Source organism: Heptranchias perlo, chromosome 30 (assembly GCF_035084215.1).
Source record: "Heptranchias perlo isolate sHepPer1 chromosome 30, sHepPer1.hap1, whole genome shotgun sequence".
NCBI lineage: Eukaryota > Metazoa > Chordata > Chondrichthyes > Hexanchiformes > Hexanchidae > Heptranchias > Heptranchias perlo.
In genome coordinates, this window is record NC_090354.1 from 19,973,444 (window position 1) to 20,000,928 (window position 27,485).

Below are 27,485 nucleotides of genomic sequence, written 5' to 3' on the forward strand. Positions count from 1 at the left end.
AACAAATTATGGTTGAGTTAGTTGTTGGTTAGCTGGCAGGACGCCAAAAGACACAAGGACTGAATTAGGAAGGGATCCCGTGTCCGAGGCACTCTAATCAAACTATGGGGCAATCATTGGTTTCCAATAGTGATGTCAGGAGAGGTATATATTGTGTGAAATGTCATAGTCACTGCCATTTTGGAACATCTCTGCTGCTAAGATATAAGACACGGCAGAAGACAAGTATGCGGCTTTAAAATGAAAGCACTGTTCTGAGTAAACGCATTGCCCAGTGACACAGAGCTATACAGACAGCGAAGGTCCCAGATTTGACTGGGCTGATTCAGCTGATCTTACTTGGGGTAGCTGAAATCAGAATCAGCCTCAGTATTCCAGGTTGGGAGTGGGAAAATCAGCCAGATTATCCACTTCTGATCACTATCTCAAAGTGCAATTATGGGCAGGATCAGGCTCAGATGTCATGATAGACTACCAACACTCGCTGTTTAGGCTCTCAGGTCAAGAATGACCACTTGGGCAAGGTACCAGAGGGGCAGTCAGCACCTATGAAATCATGTCCCACAGCATGAATTAGAATCTTAATGACAGGAGGGGAGAAAGCAAAAAAAGTTATGTTTTCTTCCCTTGTAGCCTTCTTCCCAAAGTAGATAAGCCACTAGTTGAGGCAGGGAGCAGTGTGTTGCACCAGTCTCACTGTGCTAAAAGGAATACCAATTTATTAGCAAAACATCCTGCAGTGAGGCGGTAAAGGAATCGTAACTGTGGCCAGAGTGATACAAATCTGGTCTGTTAATGCTGGCTTTGGTTTCATTAGGAGTGCAGGACTACCAACAGAAAAGGACACTCACTTGCTTTGGAAGATGCTGAGTCAGAAGGTGAAATGTCTGATGTGCCATCCCATTGCAGCCGACTCATAAAACTCTGGCTCTCTGAGGCATCATAACTCTCATTTTCTACACTTACTTCAGATTCCGGAAGGGATCTGAAATGAGGCAAACGACAGTTTGAGCAACCACAGCATTTTGTAATCGTATTGCATTTTTAACAGTCTTCCTTAGGTCTATTCATAAGAAGTGATGGAGAAGAGATAGAGTAAGAGGAAGAGACCCATGCCCCTGATGAAATTTACTTGGCATTGCATGACCGATTGGATTAAATTGCTTTGTTTCCTTCTTCTTTGGGATGGACTGTGCTGCTGCATTGAGGGCAGGGCACTTTGGGATTTGACTGGAGACCTATCAGACCTGGCATGGAGCTATTTTACTGAATTGAAAATGTTTATCAGTAAGAAAAAGCCATCTGGGCAGATAAGCCTGTCCTTTTAATATATCTACCCCACTTATCCATTTTCTCACTATTTCCATCAAACCCTTCTCTCAATAAACAAGTCTCCTGAAACTTCTATTGTTTGGCTCAACATATGAATGTTTGAATAGTAACTCACTGCACAAGTCCGTTATAGGAACACAGGAGCAGGAGGTCGTCATTCAGCCCCTCAAGCCTGTTCCGCCATTCAATTAGATCATGGCTGCTCTGTACCGTAACTCCATCTACCTGCCTTGGTTCCGTAACCCTTGATGCCCTTGCCTAACAAAAATCTATCAATCTCAGTTTTGAAATTTTCAATTGACCTCCAGCCTCAACAGCTTTTTGGAGGAGAAAATTCCAGATTTCCACTACCCTTTGCGTGAAGAAGTGTTTTCTGACATCACCCCTGAATGGTCTAGCTCTAATTTTAAGGTTATGCCCCTTTGTTCTGGACTCCCCCACCAGAGGAAATAGTTTCTCTCTATCTACACTATCAAATCCTTTAATCATCTTAAACACCTCAATTAGATCAGCCCATAATCTTCTATATTCAAAGGAATAGAAGCCTAGTCTATGCATCCTGTCCTCATAATTTAATCCTTTTAGTCCCGGTATTATTCTGGTGAATCTACGCTGCACCCCCTCCAAGGCCAATATATCCTTACTGAGGTGCAATGCCCAGAACTGAATGCAGTACTCCAAATGGGGTATAACCAGAGTTCTGTTACATAACTTCCACTCCTTTGTAATCCAGCCCTCGAGATAAAGGCCAACATTCCATTAGCTTTTTTAATTATCTTATCTACCACGTGATATGCTCCTCCTGCACTATGTGGGAAGTCATGGACACTAGCAGTGTCCCTGGTAACCATGTGTGCAGGAAGTGTGTCCAGCTGCAGCTACTGGCTAATCATCTTTCGGAGCTGGAGCTGCGGGTGGATTCACTGTGGAACATCCGCGATGCTGAGACTATCGTGGATAGCACGTTCAGTGAGGTGGTCACACCGCAGGTAAAGATTATGCAGGCAGAAAGGAAATGGGTGACCGCCAGGCAGAGTAAAAGGACTAGGCAGGTAGAGCAGGAGTCCCCTGGGGCCATCTCCCTCTCAAACAGATATTCTGCTTTAGATACTGTTGGGGGAGATGGCTTATCAGGGGAAAGCAGCAAGAGCCAGGTTCGGGGCACCACGGGTGGCTCTGCTGCACAGGAGGGGAGGAAGAGGAGTGCCAGGGCTATAGTGATAGGGGATTCAATTGTAAGGGGAACAGATAGGCGTTTCTGCGGCCGCAAACGTGACTCCAGGATGGTATGTTGCCTCCCTGGTGCTAGGGTCAAGGATGTCACGGAGCGGCTGCAGGGCATTCTGGAGGGGGAGGGTGAACAGCCAGTAGTCGTGGTTCATATCGGTACCAACAACATAGGTAAAAAAAGGGATGAGGTCCTGCAAGGTGAATATAAGGAGTTAGGAGATAAATTAAAAAGCAGGACTTCAAAGGTAGTGATCTCAGGATTACTACCGGTGCCACGTGCTAGTGAGTATAGGAACAGGAGAATAGACAGGATGAATGCGTGGCTGCAGGGATGGTGTAGGAGGGAGGGATTTAGATTCCTGGGACATTGGGACCGGTTCTGGGGAAGGTGGGACCTGTACAAGCGGGACGGGTTACACCCGAGCAGGACCGGGACCAATGTCCTCGCGGGGGTGTTTGCTAGTGCTGTTGGGGAAGGTTTAACCTAGAGTGGCAGGGGGATGGGAACCTGAGCGGGGAGTCAGAAGAGAATAAAGTTGAGAGCAGCAAGAGAGGGGAAGACCCAGGGGAAATCTACAATACAAATAGTACAAACAGTTCTTCAAGAACAAGTGAAAGGGAAAAGCGTAGAGCAGCAGAAAGAAAGTGTACTTTAGGCACGATAGATAAAATAAAAACTAGAAGGCGCAAGGCGATTAACCCAGCATCAAGGCTGTGGCAGGAGGTTGGGAACCTGAGCAGGGAGACAGAGGAAAGCGTGTCAGGGACAGAAGGTATGGAGTAAAAGGTAAAGTGTTAAAAAAGGAAAAAGCAGGAACTAAGTGTCACAAAACATATTTGAAAGTTCTTTATCTGAATGCACGTAGCATTCGTAACAAAATGGACGAGTTAACGGCACAAATAACTACGTATGGGTATGATCTTGTGGCCATGACAGAAACATGGCTGCAGGGTGACAACGACTGGGAATTAAATATGCCAGGGTAGTTAACAATCAGGAAGGACAGGCAGGAAGGAAGGGGAGGTGGGGTGGCTATGTTAATAAAGGAAGGAATCACTGTAATACAGAGAAATGATATTGGGACAAAAGATCAGGACAATGAAACAGTTTGGGTAGAGATAAGGAATAACAAGGGGAAAAAAACACTCGTGGGCGTAGTATATAGGCCTCCTAATAGTTGCAACTCTGCTGGAAGAAGTATTAATCAGGAAATAGTCCGGGCATGTAATAAGGGAACAGCTATAATTATGGGGGATTTTAACTATCATATTAACTGGACAAATCAAATTGGGCAGGGCAGCCTTGAGGAAGAGTTTATTGAGTGTATTAGGGATGGATTTCTTGAGCAGTATGTAACTGATCCTACAAGGGGGCAGGCAACCTTGGACCTGGTCCTGTGTAATGAGCCAGGATTAATTAATAATGTCCTAGTTAAGGATCCCCTTGGAATGAGTGACCATAACATGGTTACATTCCATATCCAATTAGAGGGTGAGAAGGTTGGTTCTCAAACAAGCGTACTGAACTTGAATAAAGGAGACTATGATGGTATGAGAGCGGAATTGATTAAAGTGGACTGGGAAAATAGATTAAAGGGTAAGACAGTACATGAGCAGTGGTGTTCATTCAAGGAGTTATTTTACAACTTTCAAAAAATATATATTCCACTGAGAAAAAAAGGGTGTAAAAGAAATGACAGCCATCCGTGGCTAAGTAAAGAAATTAAGGATAGTATCCGACTAAAAACAAGGACATATAAGGTAGCCAAACTTAGTGGGAGGATAGAAGATTGGGAAGTCTTCAAAAGACAGCAAAAAGTAACTAAAGGATTGATTAAGAAAGGGAAGATAGATTATGAAAATAAATTAGCGAAAAATATAAAAACAGATAGCAAGAGTTTCTATAGTTATATAAAAAGAAAAGGGTGGCTAAGGCAAAAGTAGGTCCCTTAGAGGATGAGACCGGGAAATTAATGGTGGGAAACATGGAGATGGCAAAAATGCTGAACAAATATTTTGTTTCAGTCTTTACGGTAGAGGACACTAAGAATATCCCAACACTGGACAAACAGGGGGCTCTAGGGGGGAGGAGCTAAATACGATTAAAATCACTAAGGAATTGGTACTCAGTAAATTAATGGGACTCAAGGCGGATAAATCCACTAGACCTGATGGCTTACATCCTAGGGTCTTGAGGGAAGTGGCAGTAGGGATTGTGGATGCTTTGGTAATAATTTTCCAAAATTCTCTGGACTCGGCAAAGGTCCCGGCAGATTGGAAAACTGCTAAAGTAACACCCTTATTTAAAAAGGGTAGTAGGCAGAAGGCTGGAAATTATAGACCAGTTAGCCTAACATCTGTGGTGGGTAAAATTTTGGAGTCTATTATTAAGGAGACAGTAGCGGAACATTTGGATAAACATAATTTAATAGGACAAAGTCAGCATGGCTTTACGAAGGGGAAGTCATGTCTGACAAATTTGCTTGAGTTCTTTGAGGACATAACGTACAGGGTGGATAAAGGGGAACCAGTGGACGTAGTGTATTTAGACTTCCAGAAGGCATTCAACAAGGTGCCACATAAAAGATTATTGCTCAAGATAAAGAATCACTGGATTGGGGGTAATATTCTGGCATGGGTGGAGGATTGGTTATCTAACAGGAAGCAGAGAGTTGGGATAAATGGTTCATTCTCGGACTGGCAACCAGTAGCCAGTGGTGTTTCGCAGGGGACTCTACTCATTGGAGTTCAGAAGAATGAGAGGCGATCTTATTGAAACATATAAGATTGTGAAGGGGCTTGATCGGGTGGATGCGGTAAGGATGTTCCCAAGGATGGGTGAAACTAGAACTAGGGGGCATAATCTTAGAATAAGGGGCTGCTCTTTCAAAACTGAGATGAGGAGAAACTTCTTCACTCAGAGGGTAGTAGGTCTGTGGAATTTGCTGCCCCAGGAAGCTACATCATTAAATAAATTTAAAACAGAAATAGACAGTTTCCTAGAAGTAAAGGGAATTAGGGGTTACGGGGAGCGGGCAGGAAATTGGACGTGAATTTAAATTTGAGGTTAGGATCAGATCAGCCATGATCTTATTGAATGGCAGAGCAGGCTCGAGGGGCCGATTGGCCTACTCTTGCTCCTATTTCTTATGTTCTTATGTTAGTTACCTCCTCAAAAAATTCAACTAGGTTCATTAGACATGACGTACCCTTTACAAATCCTGATTTGTTTTATATTTCAGTGCTCTTGTTCGTCTCAATGCATTCTCTTCCAGGCAAAGAAGCAAGGATTTGGCCCAGAACGGGCACAGCAAGTGTCTTAGGAGGATTTTCATAAAGGGGCAGCGCCCAAGTGTGGCATGGTTTCTGGACAGCTCATCATATAGGTGAGTATTTCAGACCAAGCACAGAGCAAGTAATAATTTTTTGATAGTTAAAAACTGTGAGTGGACAAACCAACTTTTGTTTTCTTTTTGTGAGTGAGTGGGAGAAGGAAGATGATGTCAAATGCTATTTAGGACTCTGCGGAGCTAGATCTGAGGAGCAGGTGGGTGTCCAGATTAATGCGCATTAAATAGTTCAGACTATGATGTCACATTTGAGCAGAAAATCCCCAGTTTTAATTCTAGGAGTTAAGACATCCCACCATGCGATTGTAGACATTCATAGTAACAGCCTAAACAAGTCCCTTTTCAAACTTGCTGGAACTGTATCAACTTCACTTCCTCGCTCAATAGAACTTACACTGAAGATCCCAGGAGGTAGACCCGTACAGATCTCCGCTGCTCGTCTGTGTGCTGAGGGCACCGCAATGATCTGAAAACCAATAGTAAGCCGTAGTTGAACAGAAACATACCACCTAATGCCATACACGTACAGCAGTGCGCCTGCATTGAGAGTGATCACTTTGTACTGTGTATAGCAGCTGCCCCACTGGTACCGCCCGTCTCGCCAATCATAACTGGTTCTGTTGTAATTGAGCTACAAACACTGGGATTCTCTATAATCCTCCTGTGGCTTTTAAAATGTCCTGTTGGGCTTTCCCACATGTACAGTCATTGACTTTGTGCTATAAGTAATTTTCATAAGTGAGCTATAATCAGCCATTCACCATTCTTTAATGTACTGGCTTAGTCTCAGAAGCTGCTGCTCACTCCTCAAAGTCTGAAATAGATCTTTTTTCTCAGACACTAATAAATTAAAAAAGTAAAATGTATTTTCAAATAAATCACTGGCTACTCTACACAAATACTCGTGTTGACAGCTTCAGTAATGAAAGTATGCACTTTATTCCATACGAAGCCCATCACTGTGTGCTTCATTGCCAATTCCAAGACTTGCCACTGAATCAAGCCTCATAAATTTAAAACAGTCTCTGCTGAGGGGATTTTCAAGAGGCAGCTTACAAGACATGATGGGCGGTGGTTACGGTATCACTGCAGAGACTCCATCACTGGATTGCCTTGTTTCTAGGATATGCTATTTTGTAGGGTTCTTACCTTGTGCACATTTTCTTAGTGTGCTCTGAGATGACTCCACATTGCTGAAAAAGAGGAGACAGGTTTACTGAAAACGTCCCATGGAATCTGGCTGAAAGCAGATTGATCATTCACATAAAACTGGACACTGTGGAGAATGGGGGCGGTGGGGGGTTGTGAGGAGAAGAGGAGGAGCAACTTAGAGTATTTTCACAAGTGAATGGACAACTCACAAGTAACTGCGGGCATTGAAATTATCTTCACTGTACTTGAAGAGCTATCCAGTTTTCCAAGATCATTCGCTCCTATCACAGTTGGTTAACACTCACCGTTGTCAGCAACGAGCGCAACTCTTCAGGACCCAGGTTTTCATAGTTGATGCCAGAATTATTATTGTACTGTGTCGGAGCAGAACAGAAACAAGTATTACTGTAGAGTCCAAGACTCATTTCAGTCTTTCCCTGTACTAATCGCCCATTTTCCTGGGAAACACTTGGCTCCTCTGCTGGGTCTTTGCCCCTTCATGTTGTCCAAGGATTTCTGCTGTGAGGGGGGGGGGGGGGGGGGCGGGGGGAGGTGTTAATTGTATGATTTATATCAATTAGTGTTAATTGTATTCAGGTGGTGGATATCAATTGGGGACTCTCTCGCATCCTTTTTATAGGAGAGCTTAGCGAGGGTGTGGGGTATGTGTAGGGAAATCTCTGTGAATAAAAGCTTAGAAGTAACTAAAGGCCAGGCTCTAGTACTCTATCCTTCACCACATGGCTATCCAATTTTAACAGGGGTTTGGATGGTGCGAAGGTTTGTAACTGCAGCAGATGCAAACAAAGGGCAGGCAGGCTAATGAGGTGGAAAAAGAATGTTACTGGCCCTTCTGCCTCATTTTCCACCCCCAATACCAGAAGGGCACTCATTTTGAGGTGATCCCAGAATTAGACCTTAGGCCCTGCACCCTGCCCCTCTCTGAGCAAAGAATTGGAAGAGACCAGAGGAGCAAAGAATTGGAAGAGACCAGAGGACCAAAGAAGGCAAATCCCCTTTTCTTTCAGGGATAGCAGCCCAGGGATTCTGCAGGCCTTCTGGATGCTATTTTTGGTCAGCAGCAAGAAAGTCCCTAAGCCAGTGGCCATCATCACTGCTGCAGGTTTCTCAGGCCACCTGTTGCAGCTACATGGTCAGGTGGAGCACATTTCCTGGCACCCACTGATTAGCACCCGGGCACAGGATGGGGGTGAAGGGAAGCAAATCAGTCCCAGCAAGTTTCAGAGGCAGCAATATTAGTAGAGAGCCTGAGATTCTGGCCAATCATTTGCCATTTGATACTTTCTGTTCTGCAATTAAGGGTCTTAAATTTCAGATTTTCGCAATTATCAAATACATTCTGGAATTTCTAAATCATTCCTAATACCAGCAGATCTCCCATGGCACAGCTCACAATTAATCTGGGGAATGGAGCATGGTTGTGATGTTTAGCTGCTAACTTGGCCTATCCCTTTAAGGTCATTGTTCTTTACAAGTAGCTACAGTTATCTGGATTCGCTCCTTAAGAACAAAGAACTGCTGAGGCCAGAGGGCAGCTGTTTACTGCTTTTTCTAAAAGATTGTTTTGCATCTATAACAAAGTGTGACACTTTGACTAGCAGGAGCTAAATACAACACCTTTATACTTTCAGCAGGTCTCCCCTGGTGTTGCTCACAGCTAGTCGGGGATTACATCGTTGCAGGGGAGGGGGTTTCTATAATGGAGAAGTAAGGGTAAGGTGCACATTGCCAATGAGAACATTTGGAAAGAAGCGTGTAAGAGTCCTACCCAGAGACAGTGCGGCAAGTGATTTTTGATTGTGTTTTCCTTACCCGCTGCAGTTATGTAAATATCACAGCTACATAAATAAATCTTATTGGAATAATTATTTTACAATTTTCAGTATAAACAAAAGAAAAGGCAGATACTGAAACTACCCTCCTCTGTCCTCAGCCATTGTCACTTTCTAAAGAAGGGGGGTTCACACACAGAGAGAAAGCACTGGAGACCTTCACGCCCCAAACAACCTCCTCCAAAACCAGTCGCAAATTGGCCCAACCACTGATGAAAATCATCAACCGATTTCAGTTCTGACTGAGAAACCAGAGAATCCTTGGTCATTGACTGCTACTCAATGCCCCCAATAGTCTTTCTTCCTGGACTGCTCAAATTGGTGTTAATCCAGGAAATTCTGACTTCTAGCCCCAGTAGAACATAGAACTGATCCACTGAGACCAGAATTCTTCAAGAAAGAGAAAGATCTCTCTCAGACTTTCAACTCTTAATACCATGTCCTCAGTTACTGAAAACCTCCCTCAGCACATGGTCAGCTCTGTTAAGATGGGCAAATCCCAAAGACAGCCATTTCATAAGGTCATGATCTCAGTCCTGTAACTGGCAAGTACAGGGTCACAGCTTCAGCTGAGCACCTAAAGTAAATAACTCTTTCACTGATGGCAAACAGAATTTCCCAGCTTCTTTCAGCACAAGGACAATCGAGTTTGGCTGTGATTTTTGGGACTTGAGAACGAGGCCTCAGCAAGATGTTTACTGAACACATCTCATTTGATGGCAGAATTGTTTCTGAATTGAAACCACATTCTGGATTGAGTAAGCATTGCAAAATTGCTAGGCACATTTCCACAGGCTTCTAATTACCATCTTTATGACAAAAAAATTTGGGAAAATTTATTTTAAGCAGTCTTGGTAGCATCCAGACTCTATTGATCCGCTAGGCTTTAAAAGTATTTCTATCCACATGGCCAACTCTTGACTTGCTGGTTGTCTTCCTAACTGCAGGTAAAATATGGCAAATCCCCTGTTTAGGGAAAAATCTCAGTTCCTTCAGAGCCACGCCCATAAACCCATGGAGAAAGAAGCTTTATTCCTAGTGGACACTTCAAATACATATGGCCCTTAACAGGTGCAAAAGGTCCACACAAATTAGATTGGTTTAGCAGAAACTCAAGCACCTGCTACTGACTTTTATAAAATGAAGCCTCCTCAAACACAACTGCCAATACCACTGGTAGAGTCTCCACAAATACACCCACCAATACCACTGGTAAGTACAGTCTTGTCAAATATAACCAATATCATGGGTGATTAGAGACTCTTCAAACACAACCACCAGATCACTGTTAAGTAGAGTCACCTCAATCACAACTACTACTAACAGCACCCATAAGTAACTACTCAAACATTATTAAGGTTGAATACAAACTAAAATGGTGGTAAATCAAGGAGGGCGTAAATATTTCGGTTATGCTGAAACCTAACTGCAACGACAAAGAAGTTTAAACCAGAAAGGCAGCATTTTAAATTAATCCGTGTGGGTCAGCTAATGGGACATTTCTCAGTCTTATACACTACATTTCAATTAAATAATCACAATGAAATGTGAGCCACACACTCAAGCAAAACAGAAGTGTGCATTATTACCTTATATGGATCAGCGTTTCCACTGAGCTCCCCTGCAAAAAGATGATACAAATAATTTGATCAAAAACTGTCTCATCTATGTCAAGGTTTCATCTAAAAGAGCAAGGAGAGCTTCATTCTGATTGAAAAATGTTCCTCGGTTTCACATGACATTTAAATAAAAAAGTTTTCTCATCTTTCTCCCCTCCCCGTGATTTCTACAGGTGTCAGCAGCTGTCTGATACTTTGCCCATGTGGCCATTCATCATGGATGAACCCACAGAGTGAGTGTCAGCAGTCTATACAGTCGTGGATTGTGGCAGAGCTTGATCTTGCCACCATCCACAACATCCATGCTCCAACCCATCCATTAGGGAGAATCACAGAATAGCGATCAGAAACTGGAACCATGGCTAAATTTTCCCATCTAGCCCAGTGGCATGAAACCAATTCAACATCCCCACCTACTGCTCTACGGAGATCAAGCAACTCAGCACTGGCCAGGTATCAAATGTGAAACCTTGCTGGTTTGTATGACTCAACGCCATACTATGGTAAATTTATTTAATTAGTCATCAGGGTACATGCTGCATTTCAATGCATCAAGTGCACTATTAAGCTGACTCTGATTATTCATTGCACTGTTTGTACTAAATCCCTTCAATATTGTTGTTTCCCTTCCCCATTTGGTAGTGTCAATCCTCCCCTGCTGGTTACAGTTTCTAAAATTTGTGTTTGCTGTTGAACTTTGTGCTTGTCTAATAATGTCTTGAGAAGTGAAATAGTATTTCACTTTTTACATCCAGTGACAAAAATTGAAAGTATGTCCAGTTATGACCTGCATTCTTTAAAGCTAAAGTAACAAAAGTCAAACCGATTTCTAAAATAAAATCAGAACATTCTGGAAATACACAGCAGGTTCATCAGCATCTAAAAAGAGAAAAGTCAGGTTAATGGTATGGGTGTAGACCCCTTGTCAGAAAGGTTCTTTCCGCCTCACCACCAAGTCACTTTAAAATTCAAGGTATCAGCTGGCTCCGGCGTGGCTGGACTCGCTGCGGGGATTTGGGATATTAGGTTTGAAATGCAAATTAAAGAATCCACTGCTAGCAGCTTTGTTTGCCAGCTAGGGTACTGCTTTTCGGCTCCAGACTTTTAGGGTGTTTAAATGTGTATCAACAGAAAATGATTTTTCTTATTTCAAGTATATGATCAAGAATTGGTAATAGTTATCTGGACGTATTTGAAGAAAGGTTCTCTCTAATCATCAAACCTCACTGTTCTTTGTATATACCATCTGTTAATCTGATGGTATTTTAAATGCAAAGTTCAAAGAAAAAACCTGGTTTATAAGCTGGATGTTGCAACAGAGAGCTCACCTGAAAGTGGGTGTTCTTCAACCAAGTTTAAGCAGGAGGAAGAGAGTGGTTTGATGAATGGTTTGCATTTTGCTGCTGCTAATATTTAGACCTCTGTTTAATTCTAAGTCCACTAAATTTCTGCTGGAGAGCAGTTAACTTTCTGATGGAGTTTCTGTGGATATTGCCTTGTGCTCTAGTGTTCCTAACTCTGGTGTTTCATTATTTAAACGGTAAACAAATGCAAAAGTAACCTTAACCTTTGCAAGGTCTGATCTGTGCCTGATGTTCCCTTTCATAACTCAGAGCTCTTGCTCATCCCATCACTTGATACACAGCAGAGATTAGGGATCAAACTATGAATATTCCTGACCTGTACGTCCTTGGTGGACACTGCATTAAGCTGTTGAACCACTGGGAGAGCCCCTACATACAAATCACACTTAGTACAAAATAAAGGTACCGGGTTTGCAATAGCTGCTGTGCATTGCTTAAAATAACAGAAACGTTTCTGAAAAACAAGCTCACCATTTTTATGTTTGAGAGATTTGGATCTCCGTGGCGAGTTGGGATTCTGAAAGACAGAAGCAGCTCTTTAAGCATCAGCCGCAGTGATTCGTACCATCAGGGCAACAAATAGGAGCCTTCACCCTTCTTAAATGTAAATAACAGGTACATACCTTATCAGATTTTCTCTTCTTTGCTGGATGAAGTAAAAGGGAAAGAAAAATAAATCTTAGCTCTTGCAGAAAATAATTTCTAAACTCTAGTGTTTTTAAAGGGGCAAAAAGCATTATATTTTGTCGACTGAGAGCCCAATGAGATATTAGCCATGGCACACACCAAACCAGAGAGCAATCAAGGCATAAGATGAACCACACCAATCAGGAAACATAAGGAAATAAACAGCATGCATTGCAGAGTATATTTGGAGCTGAGGCCCAAGGGTAATAAGTAATCGACAGTTTACCTTTTTTCTCAGATCCGTATGACCAGTCGTTATCATTGATGTCATCGTTGTCCTCTTGGTCACTTTCAGATTTGCTGAGGTTGTTGCTACTGGCTATTCTACAATGCAAGGTAAAATGCACATCAGCATAAAGGCCACGGACACTATTACATTTAAGCCCCTTGGCAAGGTCCATGGCTGTTACATGTTCAATCATCATCATGGTGTCTACTAACAAGTTTTTTTTTACATGCAATGAAATGTTAAATTTACAGTAGAGGAGATGGTTAAAGGGCATTTCCTGGAGTACTGACACTTGGCAATCATTATAGAACAGTTAAGGTAACGGAAAGTTTGAGAAGGCACGCATTAAATGCTTCTTTGTACAGGACCCCACTGAAACCTGTGAAGAGATGAAAGAAAGGGGCTGGAAGTCCAAATATTTGTGTGTACCTTGCATTGCAGATTTACATGAATTACATCAACATGAGGCCAAATCCAAAGATGCCTTGCTGTTTGAGAATTCAGACAACCAGAAATTATCATACTGCTACCCTATGCTCAATACTGCTACAATGCCATCCCAATATGGCATTCAGAAGTACCTTGCACAAGTCACTCCTTTAATATCACTAATCCTGACTCAATCCAGATAAACTGCAATTATAAATAATATGTTTTTAGAAGGAAAGTTGAAACATGTCCTTTGGTGTGGGTCTTCTTTGCTACTTGATTCATTCATCTCCCATCAATTGTACAAATGTAGTATGGAAAATAGAAGTGGGTAACTAGCACAAATGTGCCAGATTACAGATTTTCCTTGGCAGATAAAGAACCAGGAATGTTTGGACAAAGCAAGGAGGCTGTTCCTTGCAATTACCTTACAAATCAACTCAGTAGAAATCTACTTAATGTTAATGTTTGAGTTGACCACTACTTATGCGGAATGGACTTTCATTCTGCTAGTCAATTATGACTAGCTAAATTACAGCCGAGAAATGCATTCTATAACTCACCTCACAAAACACTGATTACAGATGGAATCATCTAGTATTGTATTTCCAAAAGAAACAAGTAGCTGCCAGGATTAGCAAATGCCCTTGGTTGTATCTAAATGGTATGCCAAGGCCAAATAAACATCATTGCAGTGAAATTAATGTTAAAGCTCAGGTAAACCAAATGATGGATAAAATTTAGGTAAATCTTGTGACAAATCAAATTAACAAGATTATAATCAAAAATTCAAATTACACCTAATAACTTGTCTGACAAAATATAACGCTTAACCACTACAATTTAAAGTTTGTTCACTTGACACTCAAGAGTTTTGAACAAAAGTAACTTTTACAAAGGATTCACTTCCCTCCAAAAGTAATTTACACTAAAAAGAACACTTCTATAACTTCATAAGGTGCTACATAAATGTATATTTTTCTTGTGTTTCAGAATTTGAGGTTACTCAAGATCATGGGCACAACCAAGCTGGCATTGTTAGTAAAACTGAGTGGTTTAAGTTTCCATGCATCTTTCAGGAACCCAGATGCCAGTGTGTCTCTCCCAAGCTTTGTACACTCTGTAGGTGGGTGGTAGTCTGCAATGTTTGCCAGAGAGAGCATTAAGCCAAAAGAATGAAAAAAACCTTTGTAAATAGGAGCAAATAATACAAAGGCTCTCTCGATTCAGGAATTGTCCCTTTAGATTGGAAAATTGCAAATATAATTCCATTATTTAAGAAATGTGAGAGAGAAACCAGGAAATTATAGACCTGTTAGTCCAACACCTGTTGTAGGGGAGTTATTGGAATCTATAATTAAGAACAGAGTGACTTAGCACTTAGAGAAATTTGAGCTGATTAGAGAGAGCCCACATGGATTTGTAACGGTTAGGTCGTGTCTAACGAACCTAATTGAATTTTTTGAGGAAGTAATTAAAGTAGTAGACAGGGGAATGTCAATGGATGTAGTTTATGTGGACTTCCAGAAGGCATCCGATAAGGTTCCAAATAAGAGACTGTTAGCTAAAATTAAAGCTTAAGGAATTGGTGGCAAGTTATTGGCCTGGTTATTGGATTGGTTAGGCGGTAGAAAACAGAGAGTAGAGATAATGGGTATGTACTCGAATTGGAAGGAAGTGACCAGTGGTGTCCCACAAGGATCTGTGCCAGGGCCTCAACTATTCACTATATTTATTAATGACTTAGATAACACAATAGAGAGCTATATGTCCAAGTTTGCCAATGATACAAAAATTGGTGGCATATTAAGTAGTGTAGACGGGAGCATAAAATTACAAAGAGACATTGAAAGATTAAGTGAGTGGGCAAGACTGTGGCAGATGGATTTCAACGCAGGTAAGTGTGAGGTCATCCATTTTGGACCGCAAAAGGGTAGATCTGAGTATTTTTTTAAATGGTGAAAAGCTAGGAACAAAGAGATTTAGGGGTCCATGCACACACATCACTAAAATGTAGTGGTCAGGTACAAAACAACCAAAAATGCGAATGGAATGTTAGCCTTTACATCTAGAGGGCTAGAATATGAAAAGGGGGGGGGGGGGTTGTTTTGCTACAGCTATACAAAGCCCTAATTATACCACATCTTGAATACTGTGTACAGTTCTGGGCAGGAGTTCAGTGCAGATTCATCAGAATGTTACCAGGGCTCCATGGGTTAAATTATTAGGAGAGATTACATGAAGTAGGCTTGTATTCCCTAAAATATAGAAGATTAAGGGGTAATTTGGTTAAGGCTTTTAGAGTTTTGAAAGGAATTGATAGGGTAGATAGAGAAAAAAAAATTCCACTAGTGGGGGAGTCTAGGACAAGGGGACATAACCTTAAAATCAGAGCTAGGCCATTCAGGAGAGAAGTTAGGAAACTCCTTCATGCAAAAGGGTGGTAGAAGTGTGGAACTTTCCCACAAAAAGCAGTAGATACTAGCTCAATTAATAATTTTAAATCTGAGATCGATAGATTTTTGATAGCCACAGGTGTTAAGGGATATGGAGCCAAGGCGGGTGGATGGAGTTAGGATACAGATCAGCCATGATCTCAATGAATGGCGGAATAGGCTCGAGGGGCTGAATAGCCTACTCTGTCCCTATATCCCTATGTTACTTGGCAGGAAATTGGACATGAATTTAGATTTGAGGTTAGGATCAGATCAGCCATGATCTTATTGAATGGCGGAGCAGGCTCGAGGGGCCGATTGGCCTACTCCTGCTCCTATTTCTTATGTTCTCTTATGTTCTTACTCCTATTTCTATATTCCTAAAAGCAAGGAGGTAATGCTGAACTTGTACAAGACCTTATTTAGGAATTGGAATATTGTGTACAGTTTTGGGCACCCCATTATCGGAAGGAGATAAAAGCAATTGAAAGGGTGCAATGTGGGGGAGGGAGATTACAGATATGAAGGGAGACTTGCGAAGTTGCCGAGAAGTTTATGAGTGACCTGATGGAGCTCTTCATAATTTTTTCTAGTTATTACCTTAAATTTGTGCCTTATCAATTAGTGAAAAATATCTATCAATATTTACCATATCATGGAGCTCTTCAATTAATTATGAAGAGCTCCACGATATGGTAAATAGTGACAGATATTTTTCAGTAATTGATAAGGCACAAATTTAAAGTAATAACTAAAAAACTTAAAGAAGGAGTTAGAAAAAAAAATCTTTGGAATTCTCTGCCTTAAAGCAGAGTCCATAATATTTTTTATAAAAGAAATCAGATAGTTACTTGAAGAAGAGGAATATTAAAGGGGATGAGAAGTGAGCAGGAGAGTGGGATTAGGCTATGTGGTTCATATGGAGAAAAACACTGGTACAGGCGTGATGGGTCAAAATGGCCTGTTTCTGTGCTGTATCATTCTGAATGCAATCAAGAGGATTGAAAAAACTAGCTCACACCAATGTACAAATCTCTTCTATTTTGAATTGCATGCCTTAAAAAAAAGAGGATCTGAACTGAATCACTTCAGACAGTATGCTTCACCACAAAGCAAATTAAACAGGTTTATAAATGCTGAACTAAACCCTGGAACCTGATCAAACAAAGGACTTTGAGAAGCTGGAACTAGTCAGAATCTTGGAAAGTATTACAATATGTGAGTGGAGAAGTTAGTTAAGAATCATAACAAAAAGTACACTGAAATATGTGCAAGTTTACATTTTAGACTGCAGTTGCCTTTTAGATTCACCACTCAAGCTCAAGACAATCTTAGTTCAGGCAGTTAGCTGACCTCCTGTTTGCAATCCGGCTGCTGTTGCGACCCATTCCCAAACACTTTTCCAGGTGGGGAGCAAAGCGGGAGGCAGCGATACTGCGACTGCAGTTTGGACATTCACACTCCTTGTTCTTCCACTGGTTGTAGACTTGACCAAAAATGTCCACACCCGGCTGGTCCACAATTTCTGAAATACAGATGCAAACATCACTAACTAGTGAATTGAAAAATATTGCAAATGTAATAATCCAGCCCTCCATCATCTGCAATCTGCAGCAAGCTCATAATCAGTGCCCAATTCCCATGCCAACAGTACATCTTAATCTGCAATCCCAACAGCCCCGAGATCCAACAGCACTTTCCAATCCCCACCTAGAGGCATCCTCCAATTCCAATAGAAATTTCCTGTTCACTTACCCTCAAAGACAATCCCTAACCACCCTTCCCCCACTGCCTACAGTTCCAGCCACTGAACTGAGACCAGAGACATGTGCCATTTGCCCTTCGCCCTTCCAGTAGGCATCACATCCCCCATGAGATATACCAACTACTTGATTTTCTAAATGTTTTTAGAGCAACAGTAATCTTTTGATAATTATACGATGAAATCTGCACTCCACTATCAAAGAAATGATGCACGGACAAAAACATCTCTTCCTGGGAAAGAGGAAATGAATCTTGGATTTGGTCCAAGGATAGTCAAGCATACTTCCTCCTCTTACAAGAGGTGCTAGAACACTTATGGCTTGAAAAGGAAGCACAATGTAAATCTTTTGGGCTTCTGGGGTGATCCTGGTGTTTCTTTCTCTATCTAGTATTATACCCAGATTGCTTTTAGAGCTTACTGAAAGGCTATATCACAGTGATAGAAAACCTTGAACAGAATGCATTCTTCATTCAATGAGGCCTTGAAACTCTAAACAGTTCCACACACAAATGTTCTCTCTCCTCTTCTGAAGGCACCAAGTCATGCTCACAGTTCCAGGGACGCTAAATTGCGAGATCATCACCAAGACAGAATCTGTGATAATTCCAGCAGGAAAGATTTCATCTGTGTGAGGTGTACAGGAAACTCGTAAACTTGTTCTTTAGAAAAGTGTTTAAAATTATACTATACATAGCACTTGAAGGAAATCACCTGTCTATCCCCTCCAATATACAAATCCAACCTAACAAATTTGGCATATAGGCATTATTTTGGGGACACCTGCCAATGGTCCAAAAATGTTGGCCGTTCTCAAGGATGAAGGGAAGGACAGGTTGAGGAAATGGATATTTTTGAAGTATGTTCCTCAGTAGCTGGATTCAGGGTATTTTCAGCTAAAATCCCAAAAGATTTTGGAAACAAGATAATTATAAATTAGCATTGGAATGAAACTAATTCCCGTAGTCAAAGCTTGTCATAGGTCTGTTCCTGCATCCAACCAAAGTCATAATCTACGGTGCAGTAAAACTACTTATGATCTGTGTATCTAACTGGTCACCGGAGATCAGCTTTGAGTCTATAGTAGCGGACCAGTTGCTTGATCATTTATTCAACTTAGCCGAGGACTCCCGGCCATAGTTTTGGCAAACGAATTGGGCATTTGCCATCTCAATGCTAATTTTTAATCCTTTTGTTCCACAGGATTTCTGGATGATTTTGATACACATAGACATCTGCCATTTTTCTAACAAGCCTTTACATCCTTGTACAAGTGGGGAAGTTTCTGCAGCATTGCCGATCAGAGACAGAGATTGCACCTTAGATTATAACTTTGGTTGGATGCAGAAACACACCATCCACCCTTACAGGGGTTCTAACCAAAGTTAACATTTTAAATTTTCTCTAAAGTAGAAGGAACAGTCAGAACAAACTTAAGTAAGCCAAAAGTCTGTGGACAGTTTTAGCTATGGTAAGGAACCAAATTACCCAAAGGAGACAAAGAAATGGAACCCAGGAGGCAGCAACACACTGTGGGAGGAGGGACACATTTGATAAACAACCTCATAAAGGGGCAGAGTTCTTGCAAATCTCTCCTTATTGATAATGTGAGGCCAACTTACTGCACATGGAGGATAACTAAATGAAGAATGTGAAGTTATCTTGATTTAAGACACTGCAGTCATTTAGAGATACTGTAAGATAATTACCAATGCCTGTGCTAAATGTCAGATCTGTTAGCCCAAAACTCAAGTGATTGTTCAATTAAAAACGGCACAAGCATTAGTAGGAACCACAGAGCAAGATGTTACCCTGAGCAGAATGCAGTCTTTGCTCAGAGTCACTGAAACTCTCTGAAAAATTTCACCCACCAATTTTCTCCCACATCTGAAACGCCGAGTCATGCTGGCTCACAGTTCCATGGGTGCTAGCATGCAAACAGCCATTCTTCACGTGTGAGCTTCGATAGTGAGTGTTAGCCTGCTATTGGGTTTTAGGAGTCATTGCAGCTTAGCTCAACGCCCAAACACATACATTTTCCAGCATGAGTCACTGTGGGAACCCGGGCTAATTTTTCTTCTCTCTGCTCTTGGGGGCAATGTGCCCAATTAGAGTACCCCACCTACCACCCTGACTGGGATTAACTAACTCAGCACTAAGGCTTGAACCTGGGATGTTCCAGGTCTGTATGGCTCAGCTCCACACAATGGCGCAGTGCCTTTATCCACTAAACCTTTGGAGGAGTTGCCTATAAACCATTCTCTGCACCTGCTCCCAGCTCTTGCCAAAGAATCATGATGACAAAAAAAAACACCTCATTAATTATGTCTATACTCAAGGCAAGCATCCACCTATCCTACCAAGCACACTTACCAAAATCCTTCATGCTGTCTGGGTCCGTCTCATCCAAAAAGAAATAACCACACTTTACAGCTCGGTGCACCTCAAAACAAAGTCCCAGACACGCATCGTCTACGAGATCAGAATAGATCTCATGAGCTATGGCCTGAAACACAAAGCTCACAGGTAAATGGAAAGAGATTCACAAGAAAAACATCCATTGAGGGGGCTAACTGATTCCTCCTCAGAAATGTCTAAGGAGATCTGCCAGCCTCTCCCCACATTTGCTTCCTTATTAAGGAAGCTGGTTTCTAATTAGTTTCCAAATGTTATCAATAGACATTGCAAAATGATAGGCAACTTTCAGAAAAATAGTAAATTGTATAAATCAAAAAAATTCAGAAGAATTTTTAGTCCCTTCGTCGAGGAGAGTAGCCTCACTGAGAGGCACTGGAATGCTGATTTTCTGCCAGCAGAGTGCACCATATCAGCAGGGTGCTCCTGGGCATTTAACCATTTGTACATCTTGTACTGACCTCTTAATCCCACACTAAATTGATCCATGTGTCACACTACTGGCTGCTACTGGACCCAGCACCAAGCTGCAGCATATTCCAACGGCTCTTCTGCAGAAAAGAGCAGCAAACCACAAGCTGGACACAGAAATAATATCAGGGCCTCATCACAAGCGTGCACAGTGAGTTCAAAGGTGACGACATACAAGAAACATAGATTTACTATTTTTCTGTTGAAACTGTGAATATATCAGGATGGCAGCCGGGCTACTTGCGTGCACAACTAAAAGGCGAAAACATGCTGCCAGCTATCCTTCTATTTAAATCATACAGATCATGATTGCCCTGCCCACGCCCATTAAAAGCCCTGTGCAATAATACCACAACGCTCCAGCTCCACTCCTCAACACCTCCTTTCCCATTTCGACAAAAAAACCAAGTACACGGGGAAACACAAAGAGCAGAACAACCGTCTGTGGAATGAACTATGGTTTGTTTCTCGGTATTCAGCAGCACAATTCTGAGTCCCAGTGGCAATACCACTAGTAGAGCCAGCGCACAATGAACACAGGCAATGCCTGTACAGGACACACGTGCTTTTGAGCCTCAAGCTCACAGGGTTGTCCCCATGCTGCCTGGAAGTTGGAAGCCACAATTGAGGAGAGTGATGGTGGCAGTTCCTCATTAAGAGGCCTGGCCTTGTGGCAGTCCCTCAGTGAACAGCCTTCTATAGTATTTTAGGAATTACTGTTTTAAAAAAAACTGCAAAAGATGAAGCAACAGAATACACGGATATCCAGCGTTGAAGACAGAGTCTTTATTCATTCAGTGAACCAAAAGTGCAACCTCAACATAAAGAAACGTGTGGTAAACATCAAAAGCATTCAACGCTGGGACATGTAAGCATGGTAGAGCAATGAAACGCAGTGATAGAGAACGGAAGAGGGTGTGGTGGTACTGGCCTGCTCTGCAGAACTTTCGGGGGTAGCGTCAAACTCCATGGCCTGGTCACTGTGCTCTCTGCTCATCTGCCTCTGGTCTCGTTTCAGCTGCCGCCAGTATTTCTGCTTCTTCTCCGAAGAAACCCGCTTCAGCTTGGGCATGGCTGCAGAGTTCGCACAAAACGATCTTCTTATGAACTGACTTCTCTCGTCATCTGTTCTGTTAGGTTAGAGAATAGAAATTTAGGCCAATCTAAATTACGCCGAGAAGCTGAGCAAAATTATTCTAAGTTTAGTCAGTGCGAGTGGGCCATCTGGGCAGATTCAGTTCCCAGTGACTGGCACGCACCCAGTGACTGGCACGCACTTTAGAAACACTGACTAAATGTAAAAGATGGAATCAGTTAGCCTACTCACCAGCCAATCCGAGCCACTTTATTCATTTTCCATATCTGAGGAGCAGTCGGGACTCTGGACGAAAACCTTCGCTTGTGGCCAAAAAAAAATCTCCTTCAAAGTTCAAGATATGCTCAAAGTTTTCGTTCCTCTGACCCCAGAATGCTCTAAAATGCAAAAAGAAGGCGCTGTCCCATTGATCACCCGCCAAAGGATTGTCACAGCGACAAGCTCACTTTGAAATTATCCATCATCACTGGAGACTAAATTCAACTCGCAGGGATCAAGATTCTGTACACTCAGTTACAGAGAACGGCAGACACCTGTGAGCGAGCTTCACAGCAGAATACCAGGTGCCTGGGACTGAAGAAAGATGGCTGACCAGGTGAGAGAGTTCAATGTATCCCTCAATTGATTGCAGAAAATGCCATCATTGCACAGTGAAATGCTTGGTCAAACCTGAATTTCTTTTTGAGTTTTCAGAAGCCATACATAGAACGTTACTGATAAATGGACGAAATGGATTCTAATTGCATCTCGCAGACCAAATCCCAACAGGTATCCTCGCCTGTTTCTCAGAACACCAGAACTTAAAAGATGCGGAAAACCTGCTCCTTAAACAAAGGAAGTTGATACGGTGCTCATTTCGACTCCACATCACTGGAGTCACAGTATCTATCCAAGCCTTTTTTTTTGATAACGTGGGTCAGAGGTGAAATGCAACAGGTAAAGACCACAGCAAATAAAGGGCCTCCAACATGAAGAAGCAAGTGTGAAGACTGGGGAATAAGAAGAAACTCAGAGGAACATCCAAGAGCAGGTCTGTCACGAGGACGAATAGGAACAAAGCACATTCCTGCTGTATGTTCGACGTCAGGCATCAGAATTAGAGCATCAACATATTCAGAGATTAAAATTGATTCTGTAGTAGGAAAAATGGTTATTTCACTGTTGCAGTTGACTATCACCAGGAACTCCATATTTATAGGTGCCGATGGAACCTGTAAAACTGGTGTCCTGGTGAAGCTCAGCTTCCCAGCGGATAGTTCAGCCACTTCTGCCTATCCAATTGCATCTGACTATTGCCTCAAACACAGAACCAGTACCTTATATAAATCCTTAGCAAAGTGTGACCAGATAAAGGATGGTCATCTATGAGTGCATGACAAGCACAGGGAGAAACGTAGTCATTTGTGAACACAGAAGAGTGACAGACAGACTCACACTGAGGCACACGGGAAGAGAAAGAGATGGCTGGGAGTGTGTTCAAAAGGCTGTAATAAAATTGAGGGGTATCGAAGAGTTCATCAAAGAAGAAATCGGGAGAAGTTTACAGTCGTAAGAAAGGCCGGAAACACACCCCAACCCCACAACAGGAATAAAACTCTCAGATGGCAACTGATAAACTGTCAGACCCAATTTTACTACAGGTGATGCAGATCCATGATTATGGTTGAAGATATCCTGAAGCAACCACACATTAACTGTTTTGGAATTCATTATTCTGTATGTATAATATGCGCACATATCATACACAACACACACACTCCCTCACATATGCATATCCTTTCAGAGCATTCAACACATGCATACCTCCCAAACAAGCACATATGCAACAGACACACCCTCGGCAAGCGCACATCCCTCACTCAGCACTAACTCACCGGATATACACGTCCACGCACCCTCTAAAACCAAGCAAGCATACACAATCATATCATATCAAAAGTTATTGAGACAGTACCAACTCCCAAGTCTCCCACTCCTTACCTCGGATTTGCTGTTCTCCAGGCCAGATAATGACATTTCCTCCATTTTCATTGGCAATCAGTACTCCGTACTATTTTCTTTCTACATAGTAACAAGGTGGTCACCGAGAACACTGAGAAAATGAAAAGGTAATCTGTTAGTTTAAAAAGAACAGGGGGGCTTGAAACCTACACTAAACCAGGGGCATTCCAGGAAAACTTTTTGGGGTGGGAGGGGGGGTATGTTCTATTCTACATGGTGTACAACAGGACAAATAGCAACCACAGGAAGCGAATACATTAGTCGCCCTAAGACATTGTTCTTAACCCTATTGGCTGACGTTACTCTCCTACTTTATTACTTACAACTACATAACGAACTGTAGCAGCGTTTATAATGTAACTGAGGCTGGCAAAATTTGGCTTTAAATCTACTGAAATACCTGCAATCTATGAAGACTAAATCTGAACTGGGTCAATCTGGAATGTGTGAAAGTTTCAATTTGGTAGATTTTCCATTCAAGTTGCACTTTATATGCTGTACTGAATAAGAAGTATGGTCTGCCATAAACGTGCTAGTGATTACATAGACATCACATTAGAGTTGAATCACAGTTAAACATGATGCCTAGTCATCTTACTTTGTGAATTAATCATGTCAACCCTCTGTGGCAAACTCAGTGATCTAATGCTTGGGACAGTGAGGTTCTCTCACTAATGGGACCTGGAGGGTTGGACCAATCTCTGGGGCCTAAGATTATTCACATTCTGCTACGGATAACTCTTCAAGTCAATGTCCTAATGGATAGGATGGTCCTGGCTGGAGAAGATGTGGAAAACTTATCAGCAGCTTGTGCTGGTAAGCTGTGTGATTTTAGGTGGTTGAACTCCAGACCCCTAAGCCTTGGCTTTTGCTAACCTGCGCCGAAGCACCCTGGACTTAGGAAGTGGAGTGTGTCCCTACAGGGAGTATGTGTGTGTTTGTGGGCAGATAGAATCTCCTGCTGTACGTTTTTCTCAGAAGCTTAGTTTGGAGACTCTTGAGCATGGTGATGGGTTTCCGTGCACATTAGGAATAAAAATCATGATCATAAGGATTGATCAGAATTCTGTGGAATCAGACCATTTCAGTTTAAATTTTAAAGAAACGAAAATGAGATTTTTCCCCTTTAGAAAGGATCTGGCGTGTCCTGCTTGTGTATGCTGAGCCAGGGATGTCTTTTCATAGAGTCGGAGATTTTCTTCTTCTCTCCTTTCAGAATGTACCTTAAGATCTCAGTCTCTCTCGGGATCGATGTCCCCTCTCTCAGGCTGTACCCGAAGATTGCCCTCTCAGGCTGCTCCTGGAGATCCCTCCATCTTTCAGACTGTATCTACAGCCCCCCTTCTCTCCCAGACTGAGCCTGCAGATGCCTCTCTCCCAGACTGTATCTACAGAATCACCTATCTCTCAGGCTGGTCCTGGAGCTCCCTCCCTCTCTCAAACAGATCCTCCTTTCCCAGACTGTAACTAAAGATCCCTCTCAGACTGTACCTGCCGACCCCTCACTCCCAAACTGTATTCTATAGATCCTCCTCCCTCAGGCTATTCCTTGATCCCTCTTTCCCAGGCTGTACCTGCATAGCCCCCTCTTACCATTCTGTATCTGGAGATCACTCTCTCTCCCAGCAACCACAGGCTGTCCCTGCAGATCCCTCTCTCCCAGGCTGTACTTGTTCATCCCTCTCTTACCATGTTGTATCAGGACATCTCTTTTCCAGCACCCACAGGCTGTCCCTGCAGATCCCTCTTTCTCAGGCTGTCCCTGCAGATCCCTCTCTCCCAGGCTGTACCTGCACAGCCCCCTCTTACCATGCTGTATCTGGAGATCCCTCCCTCTCTCTCTCTCTCCCCCCCCCCCCCCCAGCACCCACAGGCTGTCCCTGCAGATCCCTCTTTCTCAGGCTGTACCTGCAGATGCCTCTCTAGCGCCGCTGCTTCCGGACCAATCAATCCTGAATGGTGCAACTCCGCAGCCGCGAGTCCATCTCCTCTACAGCCCGGCAGCGCCCCCGACCCCACGGCCCTCCTGCATCTCGCTCCTTCCCAAACACCGTCGCTTCCGATCCGCGCCCGGCACTGCTCCCTCTCTCGGCGCAATCGCACTTCAAGCCCGAGCTGCCATTTTTTGCAGAGAGGCAAACAGCGGCCCCACGCTGAGCCGTGACGGTGCTGGAATTAGGCGTTGGGACGGCAGCCGCTCGGCCTGGTTTCCCCGGGCCGCTCTCCCCCCCCGGTACCCGCTCTGCTCGCTCGCTGGTTGCTGTGCCCAGGCCGCGTGCAGCGTAACCTGAGAGCGGAAGCGCGTCACAGACCGGATCGCGATTGACAGGGGCGGACCGCCAATGGATGACCGGGCTCTGGTTCACCCGACCAATAGCGAGCGAGGGGCGGTGCCGCGGGCCCTAGCAAGGGGGAGGGGGGGGAGGTGGTGCCCGTTTCAAGTTTGGTTTCACCGCGCGCGGCTCTTGCTTCCCCCCCCCCCCCCCCACCACCACCACCACCCCGGGTCAGGAAGCCCCCGAGGGTTGCAGCTCAGAGGGAAGTTAGAGCAACACCCCCCACCACCACCACCACCACCACCACCCCCGGGGCGAGGGAGCAATGCTCCTTCCACCCCAGGCCGGAGAGTCCCCCCCTACACACACACAGGGTCCGAGTCCAGGCTCCAGGCCTTGGCTTCCCCCCCGGGATCAATAAGTCCTCACTCCGCTAGAGCTCGGCAGTGGTTTGAGGCACGGACTCCTCGACCATCGGTCTGGGCTGCATTTCGAACCAGATCGTGGATTTCAGAGTGCAACACTCAGCCCGAGCCCAGAGCGCTACACTGCCTCCAAATTGACATCTCACTCAAATGGGAATATCTCTATATCTCTTACTGATGCAGTGGTGGCCACTCCTCCCAAGATCGGGACAGAGGAGAAGCTTTACAGTTTATCTAACTGGTGTGGGAGTTATACTGATACCAGGTTCCTGCATTGGGAAAGTATTCCACTCCCCCCCCAACACTGACATCCCTCATCTTGAGCACAGATAAAATATTCCCTATACTCCTGATAATCCCCTTTGCTTACATCCACATGAAGAGCAAAACGCAACTGGTATATCCATTGTGTAATACAGAACTGGGTAAGTATTGTCCCTCTAGTCTAAAAGGACATGAAACTGTTTTTAGTATAAGTGATCGTGCACAACATTAACATTTGAACAAAGGGAAAAAGTACAATCAGTGCCTCAAGAGGTAGAAGGATATGCCTCCGCTCCCGTTATTGCCAGGAAAGAGTCAGAATTCTAGGTTTCATTTGCGTTTTCTTCACGTTCTTTTCTCCATTCTTCCCGGAAGGGAAGTAAAATATTTCAGTTGTATAACACATAATATGCAGGTCTTGCATTTATGATAGGTATAACTGGTAGTATACACAAGGTAGCTTTGCTGCATGATGCATCTAAATTTACTTGGCTAATGTAAATAAAATGCAGTTTTAAAAAGTGATCGTTCAAAATGTTGCATTTGCCATGAGTTTGTGAAGAAGTACGTCAAATTCTAGGGAATGGAATAAATCTGCAATCTTTAGCTGGATTTCTTACTGAAGGAGTACTATAAGAGAACAGCAACTGCCAAATGAACCTTTATTTGAAGTTAGCAATAAATTCTGCAAGCGCAGTGATTGCAGAGTAGGATAGTTGGATACAAATGAAGAAATCCTTGCATAGCTAAATACACTGTCCCAAAAGCCAAATATCAAACCAGAGCTTTGAAGGGAGCTATGCCAGATCTCGCCCATCATCTGCAATGAAGCACAATGGGCCAGATCAAATTCTGTTCCAAGAGATCTGACAACAAAGCTAGGTATGAGAGGAAATCGTGGAAAGATACTGAGAGCAACTTGTATAACTGGGCTCCTGTTGCAAAATCTAAACAACCAGTTGTGAATAGTTGCCCAAAGATTTTTCTTTGGGTAACTCTTCACTAAAAACGACATGAAACATCTCGAGATGGTCTGACTGCTGAGCACAACACATTTTATTCTCCAGTATGGTTATAAAGCAAAAAGAATAGTGA

At 43.1% G+C, this 27,485-nt stretch overlaps 1 protein-coding gene across 3 annotated transcripts in view; it reads right to left on the bottom strand.

The window, feature by feature from the left end:
• Window positions 1-25,693, bottom strand: part of atxn7l3a (ataxin 7 like 3a) — a 30,680-nt gene extending 4,987 nt beyond the window's left edge. The window contains exons 1-12 of one of the 3 annotated variants that reach the window (XM_067969007.1): window positions 25,334-25,693; window positions 23,405-23,516; window positions 19,816-19,948; window positions 17,034-17,205; window positions 12,814-12,911; window positions 12,524-12,546; window positions 12,372-12,417; window positions 10,507-10,538; window positions 7,370-7,438; window positions 7,062-7,105; window positions 6,307-6,378; window positions 852-985 (exon numbers count right to left, since the gene is read on the bottom strand). In XM_067969007.1, coding sequence (XP_067825108.1) covers window positions 852-985; window positions 6,307-6,378; window positions 7,062-7,105; window positions 7,370-7,438; window positions 10,507-10,538; window positions 12,372-12,417; window positions 12,524-12,546; window positions 12,814-12,911; window positions 17,034-17,205; window positions 19,816-19,948; window positions 23,405-23,455 — 874 coding nt within the window. In that variant the 5' untranslated portion in view covers window positions 23,456-23,516; window positions 25,334-25,693. Of the gene's footprint in view, window positions 1-851; window positions 986-6,306; window positions 6,379-7,061; window positions 7,106-7,369; window positions 7,439-10,506; window positions 10,539-12,371; window positions 12,418-12,523; window positions 12,547-12,813; window positions 12,912-17,033; window positions 17,206-19,815; window positions 19,949-21,259; window positions 21,459-23,404; window positions 23,517-24,648; window positions 25,027-25,333 lie in introns of those variants that run through there. The other 2 variants (XM_067969008.1, XM_067969006.1) reach the window with 2 other exon arrangements.
• Window positions 25,694-27,485: the final 1,792 nt, after the last annotated feature.